Genomic DNA, 25,075 nt, shown 5'->3' with positions numbered 1-25,075 from the left:
AATAATCCACTGAATATTTCAAAATCCTTCACATGTAGTATAGGGAAAGGATCTCTGCACTCCCTTGTTTTATGGACACTCTTTTCTTAATGTACATTTTGCTATTCAGCTGTAAGTCAGAAAAACTTGCAGAGGCAACTGAGACTCAGCTAATAAACATGGTAATATAACTTTTATTAGAAAAAATGGAAGGTGCGGATACATTTCCAGTTCCAGTTAACACTAAATTTGTACGAGGGACAACATTTTACAAGGGCCAAAGCCATATGAATTCACCAAGAAAGAATCATACTTATTATGAAGTTCAGCTGCAAAAGACCCACTTACGCTAGCTACAAGAATTTATGAGAAATATAAGGGAGAAGGGTACACAAATCTTATTAATCTAGGTCATTCGCCGTTTGAAAAATTAAACGCCAGAATGCCAGAAAGATGCGACTTGTGAGCCGAAAAATTAGATCTTGATTTATAGTCAAGTGAGGGCAGCTCTTCAGAGAGTGCGCCTTTGGAGAGGCCTTGGGAGTACCGTATCAACTGAAACCATTTTCTCCTTTAGAGTGCGCCTTAAGTCACATGGACATCTTGGAGAGGACATGGGAATCCCTGTATTTAGAATTGATCAATTCAAATCACAAGCAACTGGATCTTTTATTCACTGGCAGTAAGATGTATAATTAAACAGTAAAATCCAGCTGGAGTTGGGTTGATACAATACCTGGCTTTTAATCCTTAGAGACTCGAACAAACAAGCCGGTGGGAGTGCGAAGTGTTTTCAGGTGACCAGAGCCGATTAGATCCCGAAGATGAAATCGCATGTCGAGTGAAGAATGACGTAGGCGCTTCTTCTCCAGCGGGGCCATCAGCATCTCTTTGTATTTCCTACGGTTTAGAAAAGATAGAAGCTCTTTTCTTCCCTGAATAATTAAGATATCGCATGAGTAAGTTTGAATAAGCATATTTATCCTTGCTTAAAATCACATATCATGTTCAAATAACAGGCAAACTGACGGATGGAACCATGGAAGCACCTAAAATTTAAGGGTGGCAATACCATCCCCTTTTGTTTAAAAAAAAAAAAAACGAATAACATTACTCAGACAGAGGATGGACTCAGGAGTCTTAATGGCTCCCCACCATTCCAGCCCGCCAACAAAAAATCAAAGCAACACCAACCACATAATAGTTTCTTCAAAATTACACTACCTCTAGAGGATAACAGACAACAATATAATCTGAAATGAAATATGACACCCAAAAAGACCTCATTCAGTGGCTTGCAGATGCCCAAAATCCTAAAGTCAGTCATGACACAATTTCTAACACTCTTTCAGCACTCAGCAGGACTTCTTCACAATGATTAGGAACCATTTTAACCTCTTCCCTAGGGTTGCATCTTTTTTTTAAACTTGTTATAGGTTTATTAAATTAAAATATGCTTGGGAATGTCAATGATCCATTCTAATTATTAAATTGAGAAGCAATATTATTTTAAAAACAGGTGCTATATTAATGGAAGTTTTTCTATAGTCAGATACCAAAACCCGATCCTGGAACTGTACATCAGCTTTCTTTCTAGGGAGCATCGTGGTAGTTTGGGATTGAGGAAAACTGAAACCATGACTTTTATTGAGGGACCAAAATTGTCAATCCACAAACTGGGCAGGGGCAAGAGACTTGTGGGACCAAGTGCCTCTTGGGTTCTAGTCACTTGACCAGAGCTACATGAGGTTTCAGTGTCTTTACTTTAGCTTGCACTAGACAAGTCATTGCATACCTGAGAGACAGAAAACAATTAAGCAGTGCTTGTAATTTTCATAGATTCTCAACTCAACTAAGCCTCTGTCCCAAACTAGTTGGGGTCTTGTAATTATCATAGATTCACATTTTACAAATAATGCAATAATCAGACATTATAGACTTGCAGGATCATCACAAGTTCTAGCATGTAGAAGGGAAAGAAGTTATCTCCAATAAACAAATACCTGAGAAAGACCCTTGAGTATAGAGCCAATGTATGGAATCGCAAACCAATACGTGTTTGAGTCAATCAGCTGGCGTGTCTACAGTAAAATCAGAATAATGTTCTGTATAAGCAACTAACCAAAGACAACTTAACGATCATCTATACACAAGGAGGATCACACGTACTTATCAAAAAATATCTATAATTTAAAACATTGAGCGTAGAATACTTTGGAATAAAGACTCCTTATCACTGGGATATTAATAAAAAACTGACACATGTTTGCAAATACCAGCAGTTATCTTAAAAACTTATACAGCATAAAACGGGTGTCAAACAAATCATCTAGAGAAAAGCTGCATTTTCTATCCCTCAAAATCAACAACTTATTTGATTTTATTACCATGACTGCATGCAGCCATATGTTTGCTAGGATACAAAATAGAGGCTAACCACGTGTATATATTATGCTCAATGGCAGCTTTATCCTCCTGAAAACAGTAAAATGAATATGTGCTATTCAGCAATAAAACTTTTAAACTCCAAAGCTACTAAAGCTAATATTTTGCAAAATGATGTATAGAGAAGGAAGTAAAATTCCGGTATTGAGAATTGACTGGAAAGCTATGTACTACATTTCAAATACTAGTGGTAAGCATATAATTGCTATGTAAATTCCATATATATGGACAGAAGAAGGATAGATAAAATCAAATCAGAACAAAGAACCATGTGATTTTACTGTATGGATTAAAGCCTATTCAATCAAAGAAACACACAACACAAGAACTACAGCACAGTTTCAAGTTTCAAGGTTGAACCTTTCTGGACAGAAGGTTGATTGCTCGCATATTGATATTAATCCATGGCAACAATTAAAATTATGGAAGCTTAAAACTATGAAATTTACAAGGACAAATATATTACATAAGTTAGGATAAATACATCCATAATTATCTAATAAATTTGAAATAGATAAGGATAAGTAGGGTTTCCTTGTGTAGTTTACATTCCATATGCATGTCTGAAACTGACACATAGCTAAATTTAGAGTATACAAGTAATGTCATTAAATCCGACTCCCCAACAGCTAAAAGTCAAATCTCCTAACATGCTCAAGCTTAATACTTCCTGTATAAAGGACTGAAAGTGATAGTGCATAGAATATATGTATATGTGTACATGTGTGTGTGTGTGTGTGTTTGTGTGTTGTGCTCGCATGTGAGCGCCCGATGAATACTTCCCATATAAAAATACAGTATACACATACACAGTGGTGATCTAATGGTTAGGATCATCCTATGAAAATGATTTTTGGGGAACCACCTACTTTCAGTGTGGTGATCTAAATGGACAGCTTGGATCATCCTATGGTGTTGGCTGTACCGTATTTTTGGGGAGTTTGCATAGGTAAGCTCCCTATGCAAACTCTTAGATTCCCTTTTCCCATCATACTATTGTATTATATACTTTATTTTATAATATTACAACTATTTTGTGTTTTTATTAAATATAAAAAATCATTAAATTTTGATTTTTCAGAAAGAAAAAAGAAAATGGGCATGTGCAAGAAAATAGCATGTGCCCTATTGTACATAAAAATTTTGTTGCACTTTTAAGTTTATAATAAAAATTCAAAGATAATTTAAAAGTAAAAAGAATCTTTTATTGCCATTCTGTGTACTATGTGATATAGTATACTAGCATGCGTTACATAATAATATTTATATAATTACTTGAAGCATCTATTTAGGTGGTTGTATACATTTTGAGTTTAGAATGAATCTTACCGGTCCAGACATAACTAGGTGTTCAATGTTGTTAAACCATTATGAATGATTGTCTTATATGATAGTTTCTAACTTCTAAGTGTGTATTTGTGCTTATTCTAACATTTCTTGAAGTTTCATCTTAAATTTTAATCATTTGCATATGTTTCCATAAAATTTCATGATTCTGCCGGATTTCCACCGAAATATCCTATCAAAACCGACATGTTTCAATTTTCGTGGCGATCAACATGTACATACTGAAACTAGCATTTGGAACCTTGTATGAAACCAAGTAACTTCTTTAAAGCAGTTGGTAGATAAAAAATGAGAAGATTTACTTACAAGAAGACCAGCATTAATTAAGAGAGATATATGTTCATCTTTCACCTTGCCACCAAATGATAAGAGTGAACACTGCAATGCAGCAAAGCGTAATAAAACAATAAAAAAATCAGTAAGGGATTTATTTAACATGTCCCATGCTAAAAATAATCCTCAAAACTAAAGCAAGCTACAATTTCCAATGTTAACATGCAAGACATGGGAAAAACAAGATATGTTTGATGCTGCATTCTGTTAGATACGAAGGGTGAAATATGCAGTATTTCGCTATGTTCACAAAGTTAACACAACATTGAGTTCCTAATTTTTGGCTAGGAAACCTAGGATGCCCTATCATACTATTCTAATCTGGCTAGTTGTAAGAGTCAATATACTAATGAGTGAATCAAACCATGCTAAAAGAAAATAAAAGATTTGTTTGTATGCTACTATATGAGAAGATATTGATAGAAGCAAAAATAGAGGAAGGGAAACTATAAGCCAGACAATATTTAGAGTCAAATAACTAATAGTTAGGGTTTAAGAATTGAAGGAGATAGGTTTGAGTTTCATATTGAAAACACGCCTCTTCTCGATCTAAATCTGATGGGGAACAATCCAAGATACCATGGGAAAAGAAGGAGTTAAGAATACGGAGCTCATCATTTTTAATGATAAAAGAGTTTCATATAGTTGTTAGAGCATTATTTAAGTCATAGGGGGGCAGAAGAGTCTTTTCCCATGTATAATTTAATGATAAGTGTTTTAAATAGGCCCCGCACATGTATTACGAAAATTAAGTAGAGAGTCTTTTAAGTCATTAGAGGGTATTTTAGTCTAAAAATCTTAGGTTTTTGTTTAGGGTTTTAGAACTTTCTACTTCTCTTTCTTTTGTTGTATATATGTAACCTCATAGCAGTTTTCTTGGATGGTATGCAACAATGGAATGGATAAAGATTTGAAGTTTTTTATCTCTTGTGTGGATGTGGTGCCTTCTAGTTTTAGAACTTTCTACTTCTCTTTCTTTTGCTGTATATAGTTAACCTCATAGCAGTTTTCTTGGATGCTATGCAACAATGGAATGGATAAAGATTTGAAGTTTTTTATCTCGCGTGGATGTGATGCCTTTTTCTGAAGTGTGATGCGTCATATCAAGTCAATTTCTGCCTACGCTAACATCTTGTCGTTCTTTCTTTTATCTTCTCCACCTCTCCTCTTCATGTCATGTCAGTTTCTAACCCAAAACTCTTATCTTTCTTTCTTTTATCCTCCACTTCTCCTCTCCTCTCCTTCACACTTCTTACATCATTTTCTCCATCTACCCTCTTCTCATATCACTTTCTTTCAAGTCTTATTTTTCTTTTTCTTTCTTTTTCCAATTTACTCCTTCAGCCTTACCCGCTGGGTTCATTAACTGCTCCACTTTTCTATTCCCATCACCCTTCTCTCTCATGGATTCACATCAAGATCTTATGCCTCTTCTAGATCCTGGGTAGATTTAGAATGCCTGCTCTGATAGCATGATAGAGTTAATGATGTATGCTCACAAGAGTCCGTATCGAGGAAGGCGAGAATAGGAGAGAAAGTGAAGAGAAGAAAGGAAGGGGGAGAAAATTAGTTGGATTACTCCTCAACCCCACAATATGGTATATTTATAATATTCACTGAAGCACAATTACAAAAAGTGTAACTAGGGTCATCATCGTGCCCACGGTAAACGCTGGGTAGCCAAGTGCGGAGCGGATAACTGCTGAAAGCATCTAAGTAGTAAGCCCACTCCAAGATGAGTGCTCTCCTATTCCGACTTCCCCAGAGCCTCCGGTAGCACAGCCGAGACAGCGACGGGTTCTCTGCCCCTGCGGGGATGGAGCGACAGAAGTCTTGAGAATCCAAGATAAGGTCACGGCGAGACGATTAACATAAAGTAATACTAATTAGCTTGAAAGAAGAGAGAAGAAAGAATAGGAAACAAGCAAGTCACACAAATTCTTGGGGAACGGGAGTTCAAGTCTTGCCTCTAGACCTGGCAAACGGGTGGGTCAGGTCGGGTCGGACCTGCGGGTCATGCGGGTGCGGGTCGAAATGACCCGCATTCCTACGGGTCAGCAACTAGTGACCCGTACCCAGTGCGGACCGGCAATTTTTTCCAAAACAGTGTTTTTTTTGGCCGGCGATAAATTCACCCCCTAATTTTCAAGATGGACGGTACAACCTACACCATAGGATGATCCAGACCGTCCATTTTATGGGCCACAACATAAATAGATCGTGCCTCAAAAATCATTGCCATAGGATGATCTCAACCGTTCGAGTTTCCATATTGTGAGTCCCTCTTTAGATCGGCGGGTTAGAATCATCCTATGCTAATGATTTTTTAGGCACAACCTATTTACATTATGGCCCATCAAATGCACGGTTTGGAATTTGGATCATCCAAAGCATATATAACATTGGGGTCAAAGTTTCAAACTTTCAGTCCAAAGCACAACCTACTTTCAGTTCAAAGCACAACCTATTAACATTGGGGTCACGGTTTGGAATTTGGATCATCCAAAGCACAACCTATTTTCAGACTTTCAGCATATATAACATTGGAATCTGGAAGTTGAAGAGTGGAATTTAGATCTATTTTCAGACTGTCAGCATATTATAATTTGGGTCAACCCGCAGACACCCGCGGGTTGACCCGACCCGACCTGTGTTTTTGCGGGTTGGGTCGCCCGCGGATCGGTTTTGGCGAGTCACTAAAACCCCGACCTGTGCCTGCAAATTTGCGGGTGGGTTGGGTCGACCCGCGGGCACGGGTCTCGTTTGCCAGGTCTACTTGCCTCCTCCCCACCTTATATTAATGAAAACATAATTTACATAAAACTTAACCAAGCCGAAGGGCATAAAAGTAACTACAAATCTAACTTATATAATCTACAATCCGCTATATGTAAGATACAATAAAAAAAGTACCATATAGATGCAAAGTAAGCTAACTTTTCACATGAAAGTGTTCCTGCGCAGCTGCTCAAATAGCTTATCTGAGCAGCTGCTTCAAAAACTCATGTGGCCCCACATTTTTGGGGTGATCCAAAGCATTCATTTGGAAGACCCTTCCATGGATAGGGTGTGTACCAAAAATGAGCCCTTTAGGATCATCCTAACCCTGCCATTTGTGGAGGGAAAAAATGGTCAGAAACAGTGTCTGTCCATTTTCCCCTCCACATTTGATTAGGTTAGGATGATCCTATAGGGCTGAATTTTGGTACACACCCTATCCATGGAAGGGCCTTTCAAATGAATGCTTTGGATCACCCCAAAAATGTGGGCCACATAAGTTTTTGAAGCAGCTGCTCAGATAAGCTATCTGAGCAGCTGCGCAGGAACACTTCTCTCTCTCTCTCTCTCTCTCTCTCTCTCTCTCTCTATATATATATATATATATATATATACACTAGTAAAAAACCCCGTGCATCAGCCGACAAAGAACTGTACGGACCACATCATAGGTTGGTTTGCGATCCAAACCGTCCATGTGATGGAACACAACATAAATAGGTTGTGCCAGAAGCGACAAACATATTTAAATCAATCATCTCAAATCATCAAATTAAAAAAAAAAAAAAAAAAGCTACAAATCTTTGGGGCTAAATAGATTTGATGAGGCTGTTTTTCAAAATTTCTGTTACAATCATTTGCAAAATAAAGGCTTATTTTTGTGGCATTCAATGAGGCACTAAAACTCGGAATTGATCGAGATTTAATCGTCAAAATCTTTTCTATCAAAATGGCATTTAAAAATTCTAATTTGTAGTAACTAATTAATACAATAAGAATAGCATGCCACCTCACTTCCTGCAGAACTTCCCTAACTCAATAAAAAGAACTACTTGGATACCGAGCACACTTGTAGAAAAATAATGAGAATCATTGGAGATTAAGTGTTGTTCCATTGGTGCACACACCCGATTTTGTAATCCATAAAATTTGTTGGCAAAAATATCAGAAGCAATCAAGAACTGCAAAACCTAAAATCCATGAATGTCATTCTCTCCATATATGATTATTTGCCAACACTGATTATTAAAGTCCTAGAAATAATATAGTTAATGGTTTCTAAATAGATTTAAAATCCCATTTGTAACTATGATTAAATTAAAGTAATTTGATTTCCGAATCATTTAAATAAAAAAAAATTATTTGAAAATAAGCCGCAATTTTGGAGGCCTGTCAATGATGGACTGGGTAATGATGTTCGTATGCATCTAAACATGCCGCCATGTGTATGGTTGATGGCAACTCGTTAATCTTAGTACCATTCATTTTTTTTAAGCTGTCTTTTTGTTGTTGCTGTTGGTATATGCATTACACATATGGTTGAAAGCAGGAAATGTACTATTATGTGAATTTTTTTGGGGAGATATTATGATGAAGCAAATTTTTTGGTAAATGAAAACAGAGAAAGTAATAACTAAATGCCTCAAGAAACTTGTAAATATGAGTTGTTATATGATGCATGCTCGTATTTTTATCCGAAAAATATGACCAGCTAATAGTATAAATAGAGCCCACTTGTTCAATCTAAACCATTTATCTATTAGGTCTTGTAATGGATAGCACAATAGGACATGGAAACTGACTTATAACAAAATGACCAAAACGTATGAACAGAAAACAGAGCAACTCAGAAGCAGAGGTGGCTCCAATGTAGAAGAAGATGAAGCCTCCGACCACATGGGCAGCTTGGAATTGTCTGGCTTTTCAGATTATAAAGAACATAATACAGGCTGTTATATACTACTGTTGAAGATTTGACTGCATTTCTTTTTACTCTCTTTTCCTCTTTAAGCTCTTCCTTCAGTTCCATTTTCCGTAGATGGGAATTTTAGTTTTGGGGCTAGTTTTCGAAGCTATTATCTATATATAGATTGTTATTAATGTTGGGAGAAGTAACAAAGATGACCTGTTCTGTGTAGAGATCACATGAATGGCAGACAAAAGAAACCCCAGAATCAGAAGAGGCACAAATGTTTCATGTGTCAGACCCTAGAATTGGTTTTAGAGGATGAATGGTTCAAACCCGAATAATATTTTGATATAAGAGAAATTCAAAAAAAGAAAGTTGAAACAGAGGGAGAAAGATACATGTGTGATGAAATAACAAAGATCAGAGAAATCTGTAGCCTTGGTGGAGAGGGATTTCGGAGGGAGAGGGAAATGGGTTTGGGGAAAGAATAGATAGGGCTGTAGAGAGAGAGAGAGAGGTTGTAGGGTTTTCATTTGGATGGAAAAGATGGAACCTACGTGGTTCAGAGAGAGAGAGAGAGAGATGGAGGGTTGTAGAGAGAGAGAGAGGGGCAGAAGGATAAGATAGGCATTTTAGGATTCAAAGCTGGGAGCGGTTGCCAAAATTACAGATTTTTCATAAACAAATCAGAGCCTGGACGCGTGGTACTTTATACGTCAAATCTACTGAGTCTCCAAAAAAATCTAAAAATTCCATCACAAATTTACCCTCGCATGTTGATTTTGATAGATTAATATATAGCTTAAAAGTTGAGGGTTTGATGGTTAAAATATAATAGAGACGTGTAAATGAGGAAATTAAAATATTCCTGCATTTTCTCTTCTGAAAACGACACGAAAGAATGATTAGGGAATTACAATCGACGTGTTAAATCAACAGATTTTTCAAAAAATTCTCTCATTTTCTCTTCTGCTATATATATATATATATATATATATATATATTTGGAGGAAAAGGAGTGTGCGGTCGACCGCATATAAGGTTATATGCGGTTGAGGGCCCAAACACATGGGTCCCACGTTTTTTGTGGTGATCAAAACCATTCATTTGTAAGGCTCCATCATAGATAGGGTGTGTACAAAAAATCAGCTCCAATGGATCATCCTAACCCCTCCAAAAGTGGAGGGCAAAAATGGGCAGATTTGTGGCAAACAATGTCTGTCCATTTTGCCCTCCACTTTTGGATTGGTTAGGATGATCCTATGGAGCTGATTTTTTGTACACACCCTATCTATGTAAGGGCCTTGCAAATAAATGCTTTGGATCATCCTAACAATGTGGGCCCACATGAGTTTTGGGCCCTCGACCGCACCGAAGCTTGGTGTGGTCGAGCGCACAATCTTATTCCTCATATATATATATATATATATATCTGTGTGTGTATTTGAATGGTATTGTGAACGTTAGGAGGTATTAGATGCCTAGGAATTTCAAGATCAATACAAAGAAAACTACATGGAACTAAAACATATTAAATGTCAAATTCAAATGACTCACCAGTTCTTGATGTCCTATGCCCGTATCCAACTTGGATACGATAACATATGTTTTAAACCAGTCAAAAACCGCAATATCATCTCGATTTTTTGCTTCCATCCTTTTCACGACAACTTCTATCTGTATACAAATTATCATAAGAGAAATTGATCATAAAGCTTCCGATTCTTAAATTATACAAAATAGAACCTTCAATTCAAAAAAACTTGAAAGCAAAATAACACTGGGTTTGGGGGGTGTTCATTTGGATGCACGTAGTTCGATTGGTTTTGAGTCGAATATTTACATTGCTTGGGCAGTATCCTTCATTTCTGCAGAAATCTAGTTACATTGTTTGGATGTCATCCTTTAAACTTCTCTAAAAGCTGAATATTAGTTAGGTTTCATTTACAATTTTAACATTGAATGTTATCAAATGAGTTGGCAAATCCACTGGCTAGTCTATATTAAATAGAGAAATTTTAAAAAAACATCTGCTGAAGTAAATCACCAAACCTCCAAAAAAATTTGGGTAATTAACAAATTTTGCCTAAATGACCTTTTAAATTTATTTTGTCAATTTTACTCTTTTCCTAGCAACACTAAAGGCTCCAGATATAAAACAAATAAAGATTAAACATTACAAAAGATTTCGGTGGAATGACAATGTTACCATATTTTAGTAGCATGGTCCAATTCATCTTCAATATGGCACTTTGAGGTGATCAAGACCATTAACTAGTGCGCCACCACTACTGGCCTTTGGTTGGTTCCACTATAATTGGATACCTATAATCCATTGATAATTTCATTGATCAGATCATTTAATCAAATTTGGACCCAAGACAATTCGCTAGACTATTAGTGGCCCACCTGATCAATGGAAATGATCATCACAAAGTGTCGCATGTCAGGTGTGTAGATTGTGTTATCAAAAAATGGTAACATGATCATGTCCTAGAGACCCTCTTAAACAACTATGAGACACCTCATTATTAGTCACACCATAACACCTAATGCCCCCTCTGTTTGTTTTGGATTTTGAGAAACTGATCTCGTGTCCAAAATTGCATTTATCTTTGAGTCCAATAATAAGCTTTGAACTCAAAATCAATTCTCATAATCCAAAACAAACAGGGCACAAATGTTTTGGATCATTCATGAGACGAGGCCTACCATAAAAATGCCATATTCAAATGCATGTTGGCCTAAAGTAATAGCTCATGCTAAATAAGGAGAAATAAGTAGAAATTTTTTTTATCCATAACTTTTTTAATGGCAGGAAGTAGAAAACTTTCCAAATTCATATTGGGCAAAGGATTGGTGATTCTAATATCGATCCAAATTTGGGGGGTTTTGATGAGAAACTCTAGTAAAGGGATTTTTTTGGTATTTTTTTCCTTATTGAATTGAACTTTTTGACTATGTACGCCCTAATGGGCCCAGTTATTAGAATACTATATTCTACAAAAGAAGTGGGTGCTAGGCTTTCTAGATAGAGAACCCAACAACTTAAGAAATTCGAGAAATCGAATTCAAACTGCCACGGCACCTTACCCCAAAAACGATGGAATAACTTACACTGTGAAACAGATTTTTGTGAAAGTCTGCCAATCCAAACTGTGTAAAACATATATTTCATTGCGAAGACTTTTGTGTGCATCCAAATGCTACCCTAGAGCGAAATTACCAATTTGGGCACATGTGCATCAAGAAAGAAATGCATTAAGCAAAAGAAATGAAATTACCTGTTTCAGATAGTCATCCATAAACATTATAGCATGATCATCCTGTCCGGTATTAAGTTTAAATATGCGCACAACTTTCTCCACCCTTAAAGACTGTTGAAAGTAGAATACAAAGAGTCATGTCCACTATGTGGGTATTCCACAAAACCAAATAATAAGAGTTCTAGTAAAAACTTAAAATAGGGCATCCCATTTCATAAAAAAATATAACAGACCAAAAGTAAAATCATCAGAACCTAACAGACGCTCTATATATAATATATGGTCCATGGAACAATCTTAAGTTCTCAGAATACATTATTTTAAGCTTATTTGGAAGTTGATATCTTCAATTTCATAAGAAGAGGACACACAATATTCCAAGAAACATCAAATTCTAAAAAAAACACTCATATAAAAAAAATGGTGGCATGCTCGTCAGTTGTTGCACACAGTTAACTGCCAAGACAGAGGCCCCACATGGCTACAATATTGTAGTAGTTTGAAAACAGTATTCTGATTTCTCAGAACCATTTAATTTTTAGTGGCTAATTTACATATCCCAACCTATCAAAAACCAACATCTGTCTTTAACTGCAAATGAAATATATAGCAAACTTGTTCACAAATTTCTAAAATTTCAGTTCCCTCATTGCCAACAAAATATTGTCAGAAATTGTGCCCTTTGAAAGTCAATGTTTTAATTGTATCCAGACAGTTGCATTTTACAAATTCTATATGTAACAGATCTATCTTTCACATGCTTTATATTCTATGGGACACATAGGTTGTTTAGTAGATATTTGAGGCTCTCCACAGTAGGTAATTAGATGTTATGGTCAAGTCCATAACATTCTAAGAAACTTCTCCAGCTCTGTGTAAGCCATGAAAGGTCAATTCGGGATGAGTTGAGACAGCTCACTTATATGGTTGTCATATGTATGGCGGCTGCCATAAGCATTGTGATGGGTCTCGGTCACAAGACTAGTACTCCCCATTCATAGATGTGTGTGTGTATCTGAACACACTAATCAAGATTAGTCACTACCGGAGAAGGGTTAATACCTCATCGTATGGAGTTCCTTTGATCCTCAAACATGAAAGATCTTTATGTTCATAGGTGGTTTGATTGGGCACTTTGATTCACTAAAAATAGCATCTCAATGAAGGGAAATATCCCAGTGTTTTGAGTGTACAATCAAATTACTAAAGGGATCATGGATCATCAACAAGGTGTCTCTGACTCTTGGTGGGGGCGTCAGTGGACCTCATCTTCATAAAATGTAGGATAGCCAGGGAGATTTGAAGCAGGATCATAGCGAGATTTGGGATGTCATTGGTCTTCCCACTACGACTACCCAATCTCCTGGAAACTTGGCTTTCATTCATTGGCCAGAAAAAGGAATGATTTTATGGAAAGTGGTATTACTGACTATACTATGGGTAATATGGAAGGAAAGGAATGCTAGAATATTCAAGGGATTGACAAAGAGCTTGCTATTCATGTATACTAAGGTGATAGCATTAACCATATCATGGGTAAAGACCCTCCCAATTTTGAGGTTCATCTCTGCTTATGATCTTTGGAGGGGGTGGAAAGAGATCTGCACTAGTAAGGTTCTAGCCCACAACCCTTTGCCAGCCAGGGAACCCCCAGGCCAAGGACGGCTAACATTAAACTACGGGTAATATGGAAGGAAAGGAATGCTAGAATATTCAAGGGATTGACAAAGAGCTTGCTATTCATGTATACTTAGGCGATAGCATTAACCATATCATGGGTAAAGACCCTCCCAAGCTTGAGGTTCATCTCTGCTTATGATCTTTGGAGGGGGTGGAAAGAGATATGCACTAGTAAGGTGCAAGCCCACACCCCTTTGCCAGCCAGGGAACCCCAGGCCAAGGACGGCTAACGTTAAACTTTGATGGGTCAGGCCTAGGTAATCCAGGGCCAGCTAGGGTGGGTGGCGTTTGAAGGGAAGAGAGGGGTGTAGATAAGTGGGATTTCTGAGGCCCAATTGGAATCGCAGATTCAAATGAAGCTGAGGTCAAAGTACTCTTACAGGACACAAGGATTGTAGAAACTAGGGACATCAGCAAACATATTATAGAAGGAGACTCACTCAATGTCATAAGGTATGATGCGTGAGATACAACCTTACCCTTAGACGTTCGCACACATGATGGATGTGATGCTTGATCAACTCGAGGGTGCACCAGTGATTTTTCAGCATGTACAGAGATCAGCCAACTCTGATGCCAATCTGCTAGCACACTTGGAGGTTGAAAAGGACAGCCTCGCTATCTTTGACTTCATGCCATCTTGAAGGGTGAATTTTTCTATGGCTATTATAGACATTGTAACTATCATCTACTATTTGTATTCTTTCTTGGTTTGACCTTCTCGGTCCCCACTCTCTTTAATAAAATTAATTGTTATTCAAAAAAATATAGTTTTCCTAGATCCACATGGTTTTCCTTCCGAGGGTTCAGATCTGAGTTCGGCCTATTCTTCTTGCATATCATTCAAAAAAATATCTATGCTTTTTGCCTGAGATCATATCAAGATCCAGCCTACAAATATCATAGTGAAGGAGTGCAAGGAAAGTTGCCGTACAAGTCATTCAACACCAATATTTGAAGGGAATAAGTGAACTCTCTCACAGTAGAGAGGTAATGAATGTTCAAATTTTTATAATAAGAGAAAACTGAAAGATACAGTAATATTTATCAAGAGAAAAACATATAAAATTTATCTTAAAAGGACACAAACCAATTACAACCACATCTTTTATGGGCTGAGTGACTGAGGTACTTTCTGTTCTATAAAAATCAAAGTTTGGAGTCACTGCTAAGATCCCCACCAAACCAAGTACTCGTCTGAGTTCCAGACCAATTGGGGTGTTTTGAACATCACAAGATTCAGCAGTAAATTCTTCAAAAAGTAAATGGCCCAAAATCAAACCTCCAATTCTCTATCCACTTGTGTCCTGTCATTTACGCTACTATACAACTGTGAACGTAGAACAAATGGCTTCACTGCAACCTGAAAATGTATCATCCATATGAGGCAGTCTACGCCTTCAGATTATATCCAATTAACAGGAAGGTAAAATAACTTAATTTCAAGACAAATAAGTTAAAGTGATGCAAAGTTCCAAAAAAATTGTTGACTGCGAAATCCTTGTTCAGTTTAACAGATCCATAAATGTAAGACATTCATGTTATTAGCAAAAAGTGACAAGCAACAAAACATGTGCATTGATATATGTATGTATTAATTATAGATGTATCTGCAGTTATATATTCATATGTGTAAGTGGGTAAGTGCATACACAAGAGTAATTGCATACTTACAATATGCATATGTATTTATAGTTTATGTTATTACACACACACATATCAATGTTTTCATAGGTACCAGCCTTTGAAAAGTTTGAATTTTCACCCTTTTATATGTCTTCGTTTCCCCTAAACTCCTACTAAGATTTTTAGTGTAAAAATAGTCTTATATGACACATTTGAAGATCTAATATTTGTTTCCTACAGAGTTTCAAGTGTGAGGGAGTTCATTTTCCTACATCATTTTTTTGCTCTCCCCAACTGTTCAACATAATGAAAAGACGTAACTTTTATCAGTTTTCTTTCATAAAAAACGAAGCTAATGCTAGTGGTAGTCAAGGTTTTAAATTTCGGTTTCATAATGCGTTTCGGTCCTCACCAAAACTGAAATTCTGACGAAATCTTTTAACGGTTATTTTATCTCGTACAGAATTTCGACCAAAATTTCGGAAATTCAGGTAATTTAGGCTGAAATTTCAGGATAATATTAAATAATTATCAAGAATCGAGCTTTTTGGGTGAAATCCCTTAATTTCAGGATAAGAGAAATTTTGATCGAAATAAAGTAACGTTTCGAGTATTACGCATTTCGATTTCTGTCGAAATTTAAAACCTTGGTGGTAGTTTGTGAGAGTACACTTGTTCACTTGGGGAGTAAAAATACCTAATTTATTGGGGTTTTTCTCTATACAACCATTCAAGGTTATTTTTTTGCAAATATTTGGCACTACTGAGGTGCTTTTGATCTATTAGGTGTAAACACGGGTGGTCAGAAAGATTTTGCATGAAGGAGGGGGATGTTAAAAAGGTATCTTAGATATCTATTTTGTGATTAAAGGTGCACGAAAGGTATTAGCCACCTAAAGAATCATTACATAGGGATACATTACGGTTATGATTTAGTGCTTTTGTGTTTTTGATGAGAAAGATTGCAGAATGTAATGTAAACTTGTTATCACTCTGGTCACTAGCTGTCTATTTTGTATTTTTTGATTAGTAACTTGACAATGATGGTTATATATTTTATTTTGTTTGTATATTGATAGTTGGATGATGATGCTTTGTTCAAAATGAAGCATATATTTTGTTAGAATTTTTGGAAACTTCTTGATATTTTTCACATTTTTCATTATTTTTTAAATAATTTTATTTAAAATTCAGAAAATTTGTGAGGCTTATGTGTCACACCTCAAAAGGAGAAAAAGACTTCCCTTACGCTTTCGCATTTTAAAACACCGATATATATTTATAATTGTATATACATACATATCTACTTCAATATAGCAGAAGAGAAAACGAATGGATTTTCTAATTTTTTGGAAAAAGCTGTCGATTTAACACGTCGAAGGACTTCCGGTTCATCCATCTACCCCTTTAAAGTTTTGATATTCCTCTCTTATCCTCATTTGCATGTCTCTCTCTCCCTCATCTGCGATTATACAAGGGTAAAATCGCACAAATGAGTTTATTCCTAATACGTCTGCTGCTGGTCAGAGATATTTTTCTTATCTCTTCTTAGTTCCTCAACCCCCCCCCCCCCCCCCCCCCCCCCCCTCTCTCTCTCTCTCTCTCAAAGAACATCAGCTATAATCAAAGAGAAGGAGAGCCATTGCATCTGAAACACCAGATTTGAAGACTTCGCCAATAATCGGTAAAGCTTTCCTGCTCGATTTTTACGCTATTTCGACGTCTTTCATCATTTTTGGGGTTTCTTGAAAAGAAATTGGGGGTTTTGAACTTTGGATGTTAAAGTATGTGATTTTCCTATTTTGATGGAGTGATTCTGATCTTTTATACCCTCTTCGTTTCAGAGTATGGCAACCGATTTTCAGCCCTAAACCTACTATTGGACTCAAATCTAAATGTAATTTTGAGTAGGTTTTTGGCTTGCAATCGGTTGTCATAATCTGAAACAAACAGGGCCTAAGCAATTTCGCTGCTTTTGATATCACTTTTTAAATGATCTAAGGGTAATGATAACCTTAGATGATGTTTCTGCCCCCTTTACCTCTTATTGGATTTTACCTTGGCAACCTGAGTCTTCTCTAGAGAGAGTTCTCCCAATTCAAAATAGGGGTTTTCTTCTTCCTGAAATGGGTATGAATTTCAACCCACCGTTGCACAAACTCAACTTTGATTATGTATATTTCTGTTCGAAGGGTTGAATTTCAACCCGCATATGGATTTTTAATTTTTTTCCATATCTTTCTTCAGATTCATTGAGGAAAGAGATTCTATTGGTTTTGTATGGAAGATTTGCTGATTTTTCATTCCCTTTTTCCCTACATACACGTATGCCGCAGTTGCATTGTGCTCTGTCAAAATATTTACTTTTTCCCATTGATGACATTTATTTAGTGCTGTTTGATCTGGGCTACTGATAACAGCATTACCATGTTTTAGTAACTGAACAAACTGAGTTTTTCAGGAGTGCCAATGTTTGGCACTACCGTATTTTAATAATTGCACAAAATGAAATTAGGCAAGGGGTACAACTGACTCCCCCAAATCATAAGAGTTTTAGGAAAGCTAAACACAGTTGAATCACACATAGCGACTATATATTTCGGTTACATGAACAGCGGTTCACAATAAATGTGGAGTAAGTGTTCAAGTTGGATGATGTGGTGCACCACTTGAAATGAATGATCTTAACACCTTGATGAAGAGCTATAGGTAAAATGCTAAAAAAAATAAAAAAATCCACTGTTACACTCCTTCCTAAAAGACGCTTATTGGGTCCCACTTCTACCTTGTGCATTTGGCTACATCCGTTGTGGATCTAAGCGGCAACCATAACTCCGACCAAATGCTGTTGAGAATAACTTGATGGGATGATCCTACCCGCTGGAACCATCAACCCTTGTGCGATAATCCCTTGTGCAAGAATCAAAACATGGTAGTGCCAACATAAGTAGCCTATATATTGTGTTATTTTTCTAAGTAGCCTCGAGTGTCTTATTTTTCCTCGAGGAGTGACAGTAGCTCAGTAACAGGTATCTGTTATCCTCTTTTCCTATAGCTGATTACTCTTAAGCCCTGTTTGGATTGTAAGAAAAACATTTATCATGGAATTTTTTTGCTTGAGATAATTTTTCGTTCGATGGTTTAGAATGAAATAATATGTTTATAATTAATTTAGAGGGATATCATCATAAATTAGAGGTTCGTCTAAATAAAAATTGAATTGTGTTGGTACTAGTTATGTTCTTTCAAGTCTCAAAAAAGAAGGAAATTTAAGAAATATTTTTGCTTTCAATACTTTTCCAGAAAATTATTTTCCTGCATGAACTTCGATTGAGTTGCTGAGCTCTGCTTCTTTGTTGGATTCTTTATTACTGAATTCCTTTTCTCTTCACTTCTTTTTGAGAAACTACATGTATTAATTGCATATCATAAATGATACACCCACCCCCTTTTGTTTGAGAAACTAAGATTACTTCCATTCATCTATTCAGTAGTTATAGTCATGCTGAAATTTATATTCATGCTGAAGAAATCTATGACATTTTCTACACAGTTCTTCTCTTCTCATTAACTGTGGTTCTTATCCTTTTTTTTGAGTTTAAAGATGATTTTTTTTCTTATTGCACAAACACGCAAAGGATACTCTGAGATTTAATGTGAGCCAACAATTTGCTTCTTCTTTTTTTCTTTTGTTTCTGTTGTTCTCTTAATTTGTATGAGTTCAAACCTCTATTTTCAAGATAATCAGTTCAACTTATACATTAAGAAGCCAAGAGCAAGTGATATTATTTGTTTGTCTTTGCCTTCATTTGATGAGTACAGCTTTATATATCATGTCATGGGTTGTCTATCTATTTTTAATGATAGGTGCCGTGGAATTAAATGCAGTGGGGGCCACATTGTTTGAGTGATCCAAATCATTCATTTGATGGGCCCTCACATAGACAGGGTGTGCCCAAAATATTCGGCGCAAGTTTTACTAACGCTTCATTGTAAGTGTTAACTATTTGTTTTTTTATGCGCCAAGAAAAGTGTGAACTTGGTTCACTATTCCCAGGTTTTTATGTTTATTTATTGTTTTCTCTCCGAAAACATCATGCTCTTGGAATATGGGGTTGCAAACTTTTTACATTCCTGATTCATATTTCTGTACTATGCATTAGAACCTATCAGTTTCAGTCCTCATACTACTCTGCTATAGAATACTAACTCTGCAAATGTTGCCAGGTCAGGGGATATCTTTGACAGTGATATTCCTAACTTTGATGAATATGGGAAATTGAATGTAAAAGTCGAGATTTAATAAGAATTATTCAGGCAATAAAAAAATGAAGAAATAAAGGTAGAAAAAAAACTGGAACTAATTCTATATTGTAATCAGTAATTCATTTATTCGTTACAATGGATGGCATAATATGGAATAGACATAAAAATACATGAACAACATGGTAATAGTGATAGCCAAAATTCTAGCCACATTGCTAATGAGTCAATGCTGGGATTAAAAAACGGTATGTATGGAATTAGACACTGATTGCAGGAATGCCATAAATCGATGGTGGCTGATGGCATAAAGTAGTAAGCTATGTTATTTGGGCTGTTTCTTATATGGTAAGAAACTGGGAATAAGACTTTCTCCTCCATTCACTGTTTGATGGGTATTCTATGGAAACAGGAATGTGGATTCCTTTCAATCCAATTTCCTGAAATCCAAACAGGGCATAGAGAAATAATTACATAAACTGAATTGTAAGTGGCATACTCTATCTATTGGTCATTGTGGTTATTATTGAGATGAGGCTTATTTACTCATTTTGGATCCTTAGGTAACCATGAATATTGCTTCATTTTTTTTATAAATAATGTACTACCTAATATGCAGTTATTAAGCTCGGTTTATTATCGCACTTTCCGCTTTACGTTTGTATTTATAATATTTCAATTAATATAACTAATTTAATCTTTTATTTTCAACACTTTTAATGTTTCTTTTAATTTGTCATTAATTTTCTTCGTCATCCAGTGCATCCCGTGCATTGCGTGCATGCCGTGTGCGCGTGCTGAGTGTGTTGAATGGTAATCAAAATCATTAAAATGTTGAAGAAACAGGGAGACCGAGGAAGTTTCGAAGAAGATAAAAACTACATAAAGCCAACTAAAACAAAAGAAAACCCAAAAAAAATCATGAAAACAAAACGAAATCCTCAAGGGTGAAAATCAAACACAACGATCTCATCTTTGTCAATTCTAGAACGTACAAGCTGATCAGCATCACAATAAGCCGACCTCCAAACATGCCTGAATTCTATCTTACAACCATCAATCACATCTAGGATAGTCTCCATCCCTTACCCATCGGATAACATTAAGGAAATCACCCTCGATAATAAACCAAACAAGCACACCAATCTGGTGCCCAAGAAAGAAAAAAAAAAAAAAAAGCTTGAACCTTGGTCTCATTAGAGTCCTCACCGATGGGACCCAAGAAAGCCCAACTAACCTAGCTAGAAGACCTCCTGAGATGGTCATCAATACTTGCAAGGCTCGGATTGCCAAAGCGAGAGCCGTTGAAGTTCAGCCTTAGAAACCCAAAAAAAGGACGATTCCATTCGGGGCGAGGACAACACTCACCACTGTTGCACAATCAGATGACCTCCCAGGATCTATAGAAAAAAGTAACAGAAGTATCCCCTAAGAGAAAGGAGATTAGCCACCCACTAGACAACCAATGAGAAGATTTGACTTTGAATGCTCTGAACACTCCTAGATGTCCCTTAAAAAACTGATGTTACTTTCCTTTCAGACTAACTACATGCTAGCAACAAAAAGAGGTTTCAAAGAATTCTACCTTTAGAGCACCAAGGAGCGAAGACCTAAGCTTCATTCAGATCCGCAATACAGCCTATATATAAATAAATGTGTGTGTGCAAGTGTGCGTGTGTCTATTATTTACAAAAAGTGCATATATACATAATACATTTGTCGATGCAAGTATAGAGTGAACAAAATAGATCCGCATGTACATATGCATGTAATACAGACCATATGAATATTTTTTGAATGATACAGACCATATGAATATGTATGCATTAATAGTTTTAAACACAAAATACATACATCAATATAATGTCTATGTTTTATAAGATCGATATTAGAGACACGCTACAAGACATATGAGCGCAAATGCATGCAGGATATTTATATAAAAGTATTTATTCTTAGCATACATATACATATGGACTTGCATTTCTGTCTACACCCACATATATGCATGTGAATGTATGAATAGCATATGCAAGTGTGTATATACATAAAGATGCACATGTGTAACATTTATGAGGCTAGAAAAGATTAAAAAAATAATAATAACAGCACAAATACATCAAAACCATTTATTATTTACATATACACATATATAGGAAACTTGTATTGACACCAATAAAAATTTAGGCATATTATGTAATAAAAAAATAGAGTTAAGTTTCATTTTATTTTTATTTTTTTGAATGAGAAGAGCTAAGTTTCATTTTTCATTAGGGCAACGACCATAGCCCCACTTGAAAATTTAGCCCACCCATCTCTCTCTCTCTCTCTCTCTCTCTCTCTCTCTCTCTCTCTCTCTCTCTCTCTCTCCATATGACGTGCATCGTCGCGAACCTTTAGCAAGTATGTGTGTGCGTGTGTCTAAATGTGGACTCGGACACAACGTGTCAGACGGGGCAATCCCCAAAAATTTAGAAACAGGGGCACGCTTATAGAAGATTAAAATAAGCGAGTGATGTTGTCAATTAGTAATCTAATAAGGAATCAACGAGCTGTCTATGTCTATGTATAGACACAAGTATGTGTTGCGTGCCTTTTGCTAGTATCTGCATATATGCATACGTGTCATGAATAAATCCTTATCATATGCACTTGTATGTATGTATACATCAATGCACAAATGTACACAGTACACAAATAAATTTATGCATTTTGAATGTTCATCACAAGTACGCGTGTATACATAGAATGCATGCAATGCGTAACACCAGGATTCAAGACACAAATAAATTTTGCTACTGAAGAACGGGACAGACCTTCTCAGTATTTGGAAATTGAGCACGCATTATTTGGAGAGCTATCAAAGTATCACTGAATGTGAGGTTGTTCTCTGCATTTACAGAAAACAATAGCTACATCATTCAACTGTAATTATTCGCTTCCAAGAATCAGCAACATAAATTAGGCATAAAATTATAAATGCAACACGAATCAAGAAAGAAATGAAAAACCAGTGACATGAGAAAGGATATGGAATAGAAATTAGGTATAAAATTATAAATCTTCCAGAGTAAAAAAAAAAGGAATTAACCTAATGATAGTGTTTCATCTGCTTCGATTTCCTCTTCCCTTTCGCGCTTTTTCCCGTCCGATCGAGAAATCTTCTCCATTTTTTCTTGAATCCGATTTCAGTTTAAATTGAAAATATTCCAAGGCGGATATTCAAGAATGTAGGAAGATTTGTAGCAGAGAAACCGTAATTTCTCTCGGATTCAAACCCTAGATTTTCCAAAGACTCGCCTTTTTGTACAGGGCAGCAGAGAAATCGTAATTTTTTTCTCAGAACGGAACCCTAGATTTCCCCAAAACTCGTGCTTTTAGGAAAGGAAATATTAGCCCCTTGTTTTTTTACTTTGGACAGCCCCTCTATTGAATTTATGTATGAATTATGAGTTATGAGTCTTATACGCTTTTACACTACGTGCTGTCCCGAGTAAAAAAAGCGCAAATATATCATTTCTCCGGAAATATATCACGGGAGATGATATTTTCACCCCCCCCCCCCCCCCCGCGCATTACGTGCGCAGCCCCTTATAACCTGATTTGACGTGAAATCTAGGCAACTTTATGTCAAATCACGTTATAACGGGGTGTGCAAGTACTGCAGGGGAGGTGACAATATCATCACCCTGTATGAAGGTCAAACTTTGATAGTTAGGTACCTAGTTCGGTCGTACCCTCGGTTCCCAAATCTTTTCTCAAGGGTCTGTTTGGTTGCACCAAAAACTAAAACAATCAGGTAAAAAGACTCATTTTTCTTTTTCTAGCATTGTTTGGTTGTCATTTACTATTTAATTAACAGTCTTACTAGCTGTACATTTTTTCAAACGCAAGCCTTTTTCACCGTTTTAACTTTCATCTCAAATAAGAGGAAAAGGAAAGTAAAGAAATAGGAATCTATGTTCCTTTGCTTCCGTATTCCGTACATCCAAACGGAAACTCACTGGAAAAGTATCCCCTCGAACTAGGCAAAGTGAGATCTAATGTGGGGCCCACTGGACGATCTATTCACATCTTTAAAAGATGGAAATAACAATCTGAGTAATTTAAAACAAATGAAAGGTGAGACGGGCCATAGATGATTGATATCAAATCAATGAAAGGTTAGTGACAAAAAAATGTAGCTTTCAAACCCCCTACACATAATAAAATTGAATTATTCCAATTTCAAGCACATCAATGATTTGTCCTTAACAGATGATCTGTCCAGATTGATGAAATGTGGGACCCACAATATATTACAACATTGTCTTTTTTTTTTGTTTTGTGTTTTGGTAACGAAAGGTGTCCCCACCGCCTTCGGGGGTAGGACTATTTGTTGGAAAATATGTTGAGGGTACTGTTGATGATAGAAAACAGAAACTTGTTGCTTCAAGGCGTGATATCACTTTCCTTAAGACAAGATTCGCCCCCACTAGTAGTGTGCAAAGGGGATCCGCGAATTGCCTCCAAGATACAATGAAGCTTAGTAGGGAAGCCCTACTAATGTTTGATGACGCGTAGCACTAGCGGAATCAAACCCGAAATGCCCTTCCGAAATTTCAAGCCTTAGAGAAATCTCTAGATTCTGTTTCTGCAGAAAAACAGTATCTAGAACAGTAAACAAAAGAAAAACAGTATGTAGAAATACTTGGGGATTTTTGTAGGTGTGTAGAAGAGAGTGTAAAGTCTGTCAGAATTGCCAATTCGTTTTTCTATATGAAATGATTGAATTCTGCACATTTTGTAGACCACCTGGTGTCTTTTCAGTGTGAAAAACACCTCTACAGGGCACCTTTCCAGAATGTTTGAAATCTGACCGTTAGATCGCACCCATTGATATTGAATGGTCCTGATCGATCCTAGATGTGACTGTTGGTTTGAGTAAAACCTCTCTCCAACCCAGTCATCGTTAGATCAACCATCTATGGTGTGGATCGCACCCCCTTGGCACATGACCGTTGGGGGAAGGGACACAACCCATTTGATCACACTCTTTGACCGTTGGAGTTATGGGCCCGTTGGGCCGACCATTAGGCCCGAACCGAAGCCCAACCCATTCGGCTTGATGGGCCTACGAACCATTTGACCAATCCATCCAACCGGTCCACCTTCATCTTGATCCAACGGTGCAGATCAAATCTGGAAAAATTAAAGTGCGCCTAAAAAAGCGCCACTATGCGCCCTATAGCCCATTGCCCACGCCGCGCGTGCGCGTGTGCGAATGGTGCGTTGCACCGTCCCGCGGGTCCAACCATGGGTTCAACCCAATGTGCAATCAAACAAGTAATAGAAAAGCGTAGTGCTTTATAAGCCCTTCTCTTTCTTTTCTCTCATCCGGTACGAGACTATCTTTTCAACTACACTTATACATCCTTTTGTAAAAGCAAATCTTTCCAAGAAAATATTT

General features: G+C 36.6%; 1 protein-coding gene across 1 annotated transcript; it reads right to left on the bottom strand.

Annotated features, from left to right (window-relative positions):
• Window positions 1-153: 153 nt before the first annotated feature.
• On the bottom strand, window positions 154-23,071 carry LOC143861784 (Serine/Threonine-kinase). Its single transcript, XM_077372711.1, has 9 exons — window positions 22,718-23,071; window positions 22,443-22,516; window positions 15,020-15,100; window positions 12,076-12,168; window positions 10,349-10,468; window positions 4,078-4,149; window positions 1,983-2,060; window positions 716-914; window positions 154-603 (listed from the first exon to the last, which is right to left on the bottom strand). Exons 1-8 carry the CDS (start codon window positions 22,794-22,796, stop codon window positions 723-725), a joined length of 789 nt encoding a protein of 262 aa, XP_077228826.1. The 5' UTR covers window positions 22,797-23,071; the 3' UTR covers window positions 154-603; window positions 716-722.
• Between the last annotated feature and the right edge of the window lie 2,004 nt (window positions 23,072-25,075).

The sequence above is a fragment of the Tasmannia lanceolata genome, unplaced genomic scaffold (assembly GCF_043159265.1).
Source record: "Tasmannia lanceolata isolate RefF3 unplaced genomic scaffold, GAP_Taslan_0.1 ptg000037l, whole genome shotgun sequence".
Taxonomy (NCBI): domain Eukaryota; kingdom Viridiplantae; phylum Streptophyta; class Magnoliopsida; order Canellales; family Winteraceae; genus Tasmannia; species Tasmannia lanceolata.
This window is presented reverse-complemented; position numbering and strand designations above follow the sequence as displayed.